The 11,339-nt window shown below is 39.7% G+C and overlaps 1 protein-coding gene across 2 annotated transcripts in view; it reads left to right on the top strand.

The window, feature by feature from the left end:
* The first annotated feature begins 466 nt into the window (after window positions 1-466).
* The window catches only part of LOC102029987 (chromosome unknown open reading frame, human C3orf17), a 14,790-nt gene continuing 3,917 nt past the window's right edge, over window positions 467-11,339 (top strand). The window contains exons 1-8 of one of the 2 annotated variants that reach the window (XM_005386394.2): window positions 467-652; window positions 2,515-2,669; window positions 4,861-4,940; window positions 5,298-5,429; window positions 6,058-6,135; window positions 7,604-7,965; window positions 8,274-8,335; window positions 10,512-10,771. In XM_005386394.2, the coding sequence (XP_005386451.1) occupies window positions 547-652; window positions 2,515-2,669; window positions 4,861-4,940; window positions 5,298-5,429; window positions 6,058-6,135; window positions 7,604-7,965; window positions 8,274-8,335; window positions 10,512-10,771 (1,235 nt within the window). In that variant the 5' untranslated portion in view covers window positions 467-546. Of the gene's footprint in view, window positions 653-746; window positions 844-2,514; window positions 2,670-4,860; window positions 4,941-5,297; window positions 5,430-6,057; window positions 6,136-7,603; window positions 7,966-8,273; window positions 8,336-10,511; window positions 10,772-11,339 lie in introns of those variants that run through there. The other variant, XM_013515165.1, reaches the window with a different exon arrangement.

The raw sequence follows: 11,339 nt of genomic DNA, 5'->3' as shown, positions 1-11,339 counted from the left end.
TGGTGGCGCACGCCTGTAATCCCAGCACTCGGGAGGCTGAGGCAGGCGGATCATTGCGAGTTCGAGACCAGCCTGGGCTACAAAGTGAGTTCAAGGCCAGCCTGAACTGCGTATCTAGACCCTGTCTCAAAAAAACAAAAACAAAAACAAAAAAAAAGAAAGAAAAAAAAAGCCTGAAGCAGTTCGAAACAATGGGGCTCAATAGCTCTTGTGGCGGATAAAATACTGATTCCTCGCCCGAGTCAGAGATTCTGATGGACTCGTACCAGTTTAGGTCTCCCCCGCCAAGACCCTCTCGCCAGGTTTAGGTTACTGGGGGCTCGATTACTGCCTGGGGCTTCCCAGTCCCGTTTTCCTCCAGACCCGCCCCAGGCCACCCCGGCCCCGCCCCGCCTCCCGGCCGACCCCGCCCCGCTCCTGCCCTCCCTCCCGGCCCCGCCCCGCCCCTCCCCTCCCCTCTCCAGTCTGTCTCGTCTCCCCTCCGTCGGCCACACCACTTGGTCTCTCCCAGCTCCGCCTACCCCGGGTCCTCCCGTGAGGCGCAAGATGGCTGCTGCCGCGGGGCCGGTCTCGGAGCCGTGGAACCGCGTGAGGATCCCCAGGGCAGGGAGCCGCAGCACAGTGACAGCGAGGGACCCCAGCGCCGCCCTGAGTGAGTGAGGGTCCGGCGAGTGGGGCCGACGTTTCCAGGGGGCGCAGAAGGCCGGGAAGCACGTGGGGGGGCGGGACTTCCTGAGCGCGGGGCACGCTGGGAAGGGTGCGGCGTCGCGAGTGGCTTTGGTTCCGCGGTCGCCCCGAGCCTGCAGCGCTGACGCGGGGCCTGGCTGGGGGGCGGCGGACCAGGTTAAAGGGCTACCTGGGACTGTGTGTTGGCTCAGGCCCCGCGAGGCTAGCCTCTGCCCTTTTCCCTTCTGCCTCTGCGGGAGCTGGGGCGACGCCCGAGCACTTTGCAATTTAATTGCAGTGTCTCTGGACCTGGGTTCCTTATCTGTAGGACAGAGCTTGTCTTCGCAAACCCTTGCGCGGCGATGCGAGTCTCCTGATTGTAGACTTCGGATCGAGTGCTCTGAACTGTCTCACCAACCTATGGTGGTTGTTGTTCTAGGCAGGGGGCGTTGTAGATAGGAGCTTGGGTGATAGATACTTTACCTTTCTGTGCCTCAGTGCGCTTTCAAATGCGAATAAAAATAGTACCAGCCTCTAGGTCTGATTTAGGGAATAAAAGAGTTGACCTTATAGGAAAAAGATTGGGAACACTGCATGTTATGGTAAAGAAGCACTGAGATGATAGCAGTTATAAACTATTTTAGCAAGTTTATGTTGTTAAGTTCAACCAAATTGTCACATCTCCCTATCTTATGCAGGTTACAGATCCCATCTTCCTCTACTCAGAAACTCAGTGAGAGGATTCTAGTTAGGCATGGGAATTTACCCAACCCCGCATCCTCCTGGCAGTTAGTCCTGTTTTCATGTAGTAGTTGGGACAGTAACAAAATTCCCCATGTTATGTAGAAAATTTGCTTTCCACCCACCGAATAAGATGAGCTGGTGCTTCCCTTAGAGCTGTTATCTATATCTTAGCCGTTCAGATTAGGAAGCACCTAGGCACCTATGTTTAGTCAGGTATTCACCAAATGCCGTAACTGATAGTCGGCATGGTGGATTCTCTTTCCGAATATAGTTTTGCTTTGTAACTTTTGGTTCTGGGAGCTCCTCCTATGCCAAAATTTGCAGATGCTTAAACCCCTTGTATAAAACGGTGTAGTGTTTTTATATAGCCTCACAATCCACTTGTATACCTTAAATTATCTCTACATTACTTATAATACAATGTAATTAAGTACAACCATTTGGTTGTAATTAAGTTCAGCCAACTATTATGTAAATAGTTGTACTGTTTATTGACAAGAATGTCCATACAGATTTGTATGGACAGAATGTCCTTACAGAGTAAGGATGCAGTTTTTTCCAGGTATTTTCCATCTGTAGATTCCATGTTGAATCTACAGATGTGGAATCTAGACATGGAGCACAGGCTGCATTTTCTTGTCTCTGTCAAAGTGGTGTCCAAATACAGTTCCTTTGACTTCGAAGGCTATGCATTTATTCATTGTCTTACTTACATGCATAGTAAAATGGGGGACCTAGAGTCGATATGACATGTGCCCAGCTTCAAGGTACTTGAGGCATAAGTGTACCCAAATGACTATAGAGTAGTCACAGGAAAGATTACTTCTGTCATGGCAAAGTGTGATGTAAAGAAATAAAATACATTCTTGTATAGGTGATGTTCTGTTTTGATTTCTGTTAATGATTTCCTGGAGTTTATATAATCTGTTACTGTTTCTCAGCTTCTCAACATACTTAGACCCCTTTGTTATGTTTACAGAGCTTAACTAATTTTTAAAAGCGTTTTTAAAAGCAAATATGGAAAGATACTTTTTTTGCTGTATTTTTTATACTAAACTTAATGTAGAAATACACACTAAGTCTTATTAAACATCTCTATTTTAGAACTTTGTATAGCAGCTGTAATTAAAGAATGCCATCTCGTCACACAGTCTCTGAGGAGCCAAACGTTAGATGCAGAAACAGATGTGTTATGTTCGATCCTTTACAGCAACCACAACAGAATGGGCCGCCACAAACCCCATTTGGCCCTCAAACAGGTGAGGGGGAAGCCTGCTATTCTGTGAAGCTGTAGCTCACACTGCCACTTACTATTTTGTAATTTATGGAAATCTCAGTAAATTACTTGTGATTTATAGATCTGTAGACCACTCTTAACACGTGGGCTCTCTCTTGCTGCCTTCCCTAAATAACCATTTCAAAAATTTTTTTGTTCAAAAGTTTTTTAAGTAATTCTTTCCCATTCCTTTTTAGTGGGTTAAGTAAAAAATGTTTAAGTATGTGCAGTGTATGTAAGAGTGAATTTGCCCGGTTCAAAGATAAAGTGATTTGATCAAGACAAATGTTAGACATTAAGAAACAATTTTCTGAACATAATTAAAATCCTAAAACCTTTGAACAAAGTTATAGACCATTTATTATGGAATATATAATTAATCAGTAGTGTGCTGGGATAATTATACATCTAGCAAGTTGTGGTAAAAAGAGAAAGACAAAATTGGGCCCTCCGGCCCGGAGACGCCGCTAGAGGAGAACCTCTTAAATTGAGTTTCTTATGTGCTCATTTGTTTATTCACTTTATTAATTATGTAAGTAGTGTTTGCAAGTCTAGTGTGCTATTCATTATATGCCAGAGCTACTTTGCAAATAGTTTTTACCACTTTCTCTGTGCCAGGCACTGTGCCTGATGCTGTATGTCTAGGAGTGAAAAAAATGTACCTAATCACTAACCTTACAGATGAAACTCATAATTTAAGGCAAAGAGTATGAAAAATTCTTCAACAAAGAAAGATCTGGCATCATGGTCTTTCCCTAATTTTTCTTCTCTAGGATAGCTTTTCTCGGAGTCTTCTCACACCTAAGCGAACTGGATAACCTTTAAGTTGAACCTATTTCCCCTTTCACCTCCAGATTATGAATAATTACCCAGTCATGCAATTCAGTATTCTGTTGTCTATGGTTTTTCTTACGTAGCTCATTTGGCAAGTCAGTTGGCAAGTGAGAACTTTTCTGTGTCTGCCATTTTCTTGTTCAGACCTTGTCAGCTTTGAGTTGCCTTATTATCCTGATTTATGGTTCCTCCCCTAGTGTTTCCTACCTTGTTGCGTATTCTGTGCACCAGAGCCAGGTTAATCATCTTAAAGCAACTTTAACTTTTAGTACTTCTCCATTGTGCCCTGACCAGTCTCCTTAGCTTGGCTTATAAGAGCTGCTTTCGTCTGTCTCTTCAGCCTTCTTAACTCAGGCTTTGCCTTTACCTTCAGAATATGAAATATGGAATGTGTTGGAATATATTCCAGCCAGTCTGAACCCTTAATGAATATGCATGCTCACCATGTTTGTTTCTGCTTGCGAGTCCTTGCTCTTCTGGCTCTGTGTGTTTAGAATGGCCGGCCGCTGTGCCTGCCTGTGAAAAGCTTTCTCATCCTCCAAGCTCCATTTTAAGCCTTCCTGGTAGTGATCATCTTTCCAAGGTGTAACATTTCAAGGTACATTTTTCTGATTATTAGTGAAGTTGAGTTCATCTTTGTATTCCCGCTTGGCTACTGGGACTCTTCTGTGTAGTTCTCTTGCAGCATTTGCCACAGACCGCGTTTTGGTACTGTATGTGTGTTTTGCTTCTCCAGGATCTCTCAGTGTGTCTCATGCTTCTCTTGGCTGCTGGCTGGGTATTGTCACCACCACTACTGCTGTATGTCTGCTTAACATTTCACACATTAGAACTTTTATATACTTGAAAACTCTTTTTTTCTGTCTTCAAAAGCTAGGTACTAGAATTAGCCTTTCTGACCTTCCCCTTCCATGTTCAGTGACTGAATCACTCTCCTCATCTCTGCGCTAGTATTTACAGACTGTTGAAATTTAGTTGTTAGTAACTTACTCTTGTTTTCATAATTCACTATTATAATTCATGTTGCCTCATCAAAATTATAATCTTAAGAATTGCTTTATACATATTTTGACCATGGTTACAGCATCATGCACATTTTGGCATATTGTAATTCTTAAGCATTACTTAATCTGAGAAATTTGTTGGGCTGGATAAATTGCATATTTGTAGCCAGAATGAGTTATTTGGGCATTGTATTTCTTTATTCCTAAAAAAATGGATCTTGTGATATTTAGCATGTTTTCATACTTTGAAAGTCTGTTTTCTTTGCCTTCCTGGTCCTATCAGTGATTGTGCCTGTGCTGTGTATATATTAATTTGAGCTGCTCTTCCTCTTTCAGGTTGAACAATGTTTAAAACGTTTGAAAAATATGAATTTGAAGGGTTCGATTGAAGATCTACCTGAGTTGTTTTCTTCCAAGTAGGTTCATTGCCTTGTGATGTGATGGGCTGGGAATTTGATATCTTGTTGTGATCTCTCTTTGAATTTCTTCTGCTTAATGTTGGGATATAACCAATTATACCTCAGCTATACAAATTTTATTTCACTGGGGGCAGTTGGTGTTTGTGGTAGTAAATCTACCTCTATTGGTGTATGGGAGGGACCAGTATGACAGTGAAACCTGGGTCACAGTAGGTATTACTGAAACGTCAGTAGGTTGTTACCAAGCAGGTCTTCATTTGAAAACTGATACAGAAATGCTTTTTATAAAAAAAAAGAAAAAGAAATGCTTTTTACTTTAAAATGAATGTAATATACTTTTCTGTTTTTGTCAAGTGAAAATCAGAGTGTAGCTACCAAAGTGTGTGTCATCCCCAGCCAACCAGTGGTGGAGTTGGCGTTGATGAAGGTTTTAGGGGCCTGCAAGCTGTTACTCCGCTTGTTGGATTGCTGCTGCAAGGCATTTCTGTATCCTTGAATGTATTGAAATACTTTGTTGGGAGTGGGAATTGTTTGGATATATTTGGCAGTATTCCTGTTTCTAAGCTAGAGTCTGTAAGTGTTCTAATCTGTGGGAATTCTTAAAATTTAGTCTTGGCCTCCTTTTTCCAGTAAACGCCGAGTATGGCCCTTGTCAGAGGCTTCCTGTTTCTTTCTAGCATGTATTATCCTAAGAGCATTGACAGGTATAAATTCTTAACCTTAGAAAGTAAATTTAATAATGGATCTCTAGCGGAGTATATATACTTACGTTTTGCAGTGGATTTTTGCTTTTTAAAGTATCATGGGATTGAACCCTGGGCCTTCACATTGAGCCACATCCCTGGCCGTTTTTAAATATTTTTTTTCTTTTGTCTTTTGAGACAGTTCTGCTAAGTTGCCCAGGTTGGGTTCACACTTAAGGTTCTCCTGCCTCAGATCCCAGAGTGCCGAAAGTAAGGCACATGCTACCACACCCAGCAGTGGAACATGTCTTAAGGCTTTAATGCCTTCAAGAAGATTCTTTTTACCTCCAGTTTATTTCTTCTCTCATAATTGTAACTTGCAAAACTCAATTACTTTGGTTTTGTTTTCTTACCTTAAATTGATTCTCCAGTTTGACTGTGAAACACCTAGGATTGCGAGAGTTCATTATTTTAAACCTTGTCGTGGTTGGGCTGGTGAGCAGATTATGGTATGTATATACTTTTGACCTCTTTCATTTCTCTACCTCACCCTAGTTTTCTTATGAGTATTTCATGTAGTTTCATGTCATATGTTGAAGGTGTAGGAGTTCGCTTTCTTCATTTTACCAGTTTACTTGTGGTAGATTAGGACGGCAAATGCTGATGATTATGACAAAGGACTAGGCTTCCTATCTGAAGCCCATGAGATTGATCTAACACCTAATGGCAAAACAAGTTAATTCCTAAGATATAGAAACTGGAATAATAAAAAGTTGTGGGCAGTAATTACATTGTAATGGACCATTTAAAATGAATCCTGTGCTGGCTGTATCTTGATTCTTTGTGCTACTTGGTTTCTGTTTTTTTAATGGCAATGAGAAAAACAATTTGACCTTCCATATGCACCTGAAACACCACCATTTTTTGAGGTGTATGATTGATATAAAAAGCACTAGTAACACTTGCACACTAAAGAGAGCATACTGTTACATTCTTAATGATATATATTGTGAAAATGGTTTAATGGCTAATTAGACTCAGAATTGAATCATTAGCTTTAATTTGAAAGACCAAAACTGAAAAAAAAAACACCAAAAACTTTGCTTTCAGTGGTTGAAAACCTTGGTTTAATGGCTTAATCTGATTATCTTGCATACTGTTTTTAATCTTGTTTATTATCCTGCTTATTCTTAGAAGTAATAACATTTGAATTATGAATCATTATTTTAAAATATTTAACCTGTGTTACTATTTTTGTTTGTTTGGGTTTTTTTGGCTTTTTGAGGCAGGGCCTCGCTATGCACTTCAGGCTGGCCTTGAGCTCACTTTATAGCCCAGGTTGGTCTCAAATTTGCAATGATCCTCCTGCGTCAGCCTCCCGAGTGCTAGGATTACAGGCGTGGACCACTACGGCCCGGCTACTATTTGTTTTTGTAGTGAAAAGAGAGACAACTTTTGCTGAGTACAGCAATGATGTATGCTTATCTTAAGGAATTTACAGATAACTAAGTGAACATGAAATTTGCCTGAAATCTTATCATCTAGATCAGTGGTGGCAAACCTATGGCATGTGTGTTGTTTTCTTAATGTATAAGTTGGTGTTTTCTAAACTAAAACCTCAGTATTCAGGTTTAATTGCAGTGTTGGCCTTTTGTGGTAAATAAGTGGGTTTTGAGTTATAGTTCGGGCACTTGTCTCTAAAAGATTGCCATCACTGATTTAGATAAAACTACTCATAGGATTTTTTATTTGCATCCTTTGGTACATCTTTAGCTAGTTGTTTGTTTTTGAGTAACATTTTATACTATGATTTTTCTGTTTGGGCTGGATTAATCTGACTGCTTACAGATACACAGTATTTTTTATCTACAGTAACAACTTGATAGCCGTGCATTGCAGTTTTGAATATTGCAATTTATTATGTGTTGTGCAAATTATTATTATTAGCCAGTTTATGAGCCCCTTTTTTCTTTCTAGGGTTCTCTATAAAGATGTTTTAAGAAGGTTGATTTCTTTATATGAGCCATTGTTTGTATTGCTTCAAGAGGTCTCTAGGATTCAACCCATGCCTTACTTCAAAGATTTTACCTTTCCAGCTGATATTACCGAATTTCTAGGACAACCCTATCTTGAAATCTTTAAGAAAAAAAAGCCTACAGCTTTTGCAGCTAAAGGAGTAACTAAGTTGCTAAATAAACTATTTTTGAAAAAAGAACAATCACCAGGATCCAGTGAAGACACTTCACTTAGAATTGCCCAAAAGGCTAAACAAATGACAATCAATGTACAGAATAATGTGGATCTTGGACAGCCAGTCAAGAATAAGAAAGTCCTCAAAGGTAATTTGCTTTGATAGCACATATTATAATTAAATAAACCACTTGAAAGCATGCATTGTATAGAAAGAAATTCAGTAGCTCTTCTAGTTAACCCGTTCTGATTATCTTTACAGAGGTATGGTTATCTATGTTTTCTGAGCTTGAGCACTTAAAGTTCTTTGTTTCTCTTGCTCTTTCATAGTTTTTTGCTTGCTTTATTTCCTTTATTTCTTTAGTGGTAACCTAGTAAAACAATTAACTCACTTAAAAATTTGTGATTTGAAAATGGTATGCCTGAGATTTTGTATCTGTGATTTTCCTCTTCCCAGAAAAGTCATCAGGATTTGATGTGAGGGCTTTCTGCGAACAGCTGAAACACAAAGCTATTCAGGTTAGTCTGGCTAAATTTAATGCAGCATATGATTGCTAATTCGTAAGGGGTGTTACTTATCAAGGAAAGGATTGGATCTTGTTTCTCTTATTTCTTCCCACCTAAGCTTGGTGTCTTTTTAGTTCTCAGTGTGTGATTTTTTTCCTCTCCCCTTCCTGCCCTCCTGCCCACTCCCCCGCTTTTTTTTTGTCTAGTACTGGGGATTAAACCCAGGGAGTGCTGGGCTATATCCCCAATCTTATTTATTTAGACAGAGTCTTGCCAGATTGCCCAGGCTGGCCTTGAACTTGTGATCCTCCTGTCTCAGCTTCTGGAGCAAGAGATTATAGAAGTATGCCGCCACTCCTGGGTTGGTGTGTACTTTTGAATGAATAGATATTTTAAATGAATCCACTTAATTCAGTTACTAGAATGCCTTCAGGAATATTTTAGGAGTTTCTTTAACATTTTAAAGTGACCATAAATTTCACTGTAAGTATGGATTTTACTGCAGTTAATGGTTTGGGAATTGCAGTTAGGCAGATGGTTTGAATCTGGCTCTGGCTTGCAGAGCTGTGTGACCTGTAAGTTCTTGGACCTTCACATCCCTGTATTTTGTAATAATAGAATATACCTTATAGGGCTGGGTTAGTTTTAATGCATGTAAAGTGTTCAGCTGAGGGTGGAGTATATGGTAGACACTTAATTGGTGTTAGATGTTACTAACAACTGTCAGCATTTTTGTCATCATCCCCACTTGTCTTGAGGCTTCTGTTGTCTTACTGAGGCTTCAGCTTTAACATGAGTCTGAGTGCCTATAAGTTCTGTTTATTCTGAACTTAACAATGGGTAAATAAGTCAGTGTCGCTCTTTTATCACCCAGTCAGTACTTGACTTTGGTCTTCACAAAATGCCTGGTTTCCTTTGTGGGTTAGGTTTTCAATTGTACTTAGGAAATCTTAATCATTTCTATTAAGTATTTCTTTCTTGAACTTTTCACAGACTCCAGCCTGTATCTAATTCTGCCCAATTCATGAGTTCAGAGGCAAGAGTAATAGTAACAGCTAATACTTTCTGTGGCTGACATTGCTCTAAATGCTCTGTATGGATTAATTTATTATCTTCAGAAAAGCCCTGTGAGGTAGATGCTTTTGTTACTGTATTCACAGTTCATGTGAGAAAATCATGGCATAGAAAGGCTGATAAGCTTCTACCAACCACACAGGGCAAGCCATTTGGTTTCGGTCTGTATGCTTTACCATTACACAAGTCTTCAAAGTGGTTCTTTCAGTTCTGGGTCTCAGGGAGAACCCTGGTGCTTTGTGACCCTTGAAACGGGTTTTGAAGCTGGTTGGCCAGCATCCCTCGTATTCAAAGTAATCACTACAGTATTTTTAGTACTTGGCACCAATATGCTGTTTGCTTTTAGGGCAACCTTTTTTATCAGTCACCAAAGAAAATATGGATGGGCTTCTATAAATTCTGGGTGTGAAAAATTTGGAAAGAAGATAAACTTTGAATAGAGAATAGGTGCAGACTTGGTAGGTGGCATATTTTTATAAAGAAATAGTAAGTTAGTAAAACCCAAACTTAATACAGAAACAGAGGCTTGAATAAAGGTGGCTTGTTAGAAATGGCTTAAATAGATTTGGAAGTGCTGTTCTGGTAAGCATTTTTAACATGTTTGATAGATGGTTTTTAACCGATTGATAGGCCTAGCCTGCTGAGGACTTTGCCAGGCCCCATATACCGGCTCTCCCTGGTGTAACATATATGACCCATCATTGAGGAGGATTATTCAGGATAGAACAAATTAAAAACCAGTGTGACAGTCCAGTGATATCCAGTGTTTTTTTCCCACCATTAGGCTTTGAGCATAGTTTAATCCTGTGGAATTTTATTCTTATGTATGTTGGGGATGTACATCAGAGTATTTATATTGAGTTTCCTGTGTCCATTTAATTTGGTAGCGGATGGGCTTTGTCTTACTATGAAGTGCAGGACGAGTAAGAGGAAGCCAAGTTTTGTATTAGGAGCAGTGGATAAAAAATTAAGTTTTTTAAGAAAAGGAAAGTATAATAAGTGAAAAACCTTCCTTTTAAAAATACTATTTTGAAATTTTGATTTAGTCAGATTTCCCTCTTATATTTGCAAGTTAGTAGCACTCAATATATTTTCTCACCTTTTCACATTTCAGGAGACCAGCTTTGAATCTGTATCTTCTCAATCCAAACTAAAGACAACCAAACGTTCTTCTCGGAAAATGATAGGATCTCTGCATGCCAAAAGTTTTGTACAAAGATTCCGAGAGGCCAGAACTTTCATACAACTTTCTGAAGAAATCCAAGTGGCAATTGTATGGTGCAGGACCAAAAAACTCAAGGCTCAGGCCACCTTTCTGGCTAACAAACTTCTTAAAAGTAACCGGCTTAAACATGTAGAAGCTCAAGGTTATAGGTAAGTATATTACAAAAATTATGTATATATTCAGGTTTCTTTAAAAAAGAGGTATCTAGCAGGGCTTCAGGCACTAATGTGAGATCTACTCAAAGTGTTATTTCATCGGTTGTTATTGTTATGTGGGCAGAGTTAATCCTTGAGAGGAAGAAAGTAAATTTAGGTGAATGGACTTCCTCATTTATACTCTTTACCATTCCCACTTCTTTATTCAGAAGCATTAAGAATGTGGTGTATTAAGCCTCAAGATACAGCTACATGAGACAGATTTAGTCCTTGGGAAGCTCCTGCTTTAGTGGGAGAGATGGCTTTTCTGCACTATGTCACTGCGGATGCAGAAGGCATACACTGCTATGAGGGCCAACGTTAGAGTTGATGTTTATAGGGGCTAAACTCCACATATAGACATCTTTCTTTTCCTGTGATTCTTAAATTCAGGCATGCTTAAGGTTGTGAGCATGAAGCAGTCCATGCAGGGCTTTGTATTTTTATTGAAAAAGTAATAGATGCCTGTGGTAACAATTTCAGATGTAAACATAAAGATCCTCTTCTCTCTCTTTTTTTTTTT

This window comes from Chinchilla lanigera, unplaced genomic scaffold (assembly GCF_000276665.1).
Source record: "Chinchilla lanigera isolate Chin_1 unplaced genomic scaffold, ChiLan1.0 scaffold00026, whole genome shotgun sequence".
Classification (NCBI taxonomy): domain Eukaryota; kingdom Metazoa; phylum Chordata; class Mammalia; order Rodentia; family Chinchillidae; genus Chinchilla; species Chinchilla lanigera.
The sequence above is the reverse complement of the archived record's forward strand: the minus strand, read 5'-3'. Positions and strand labels throughout refer to the sequence as shown.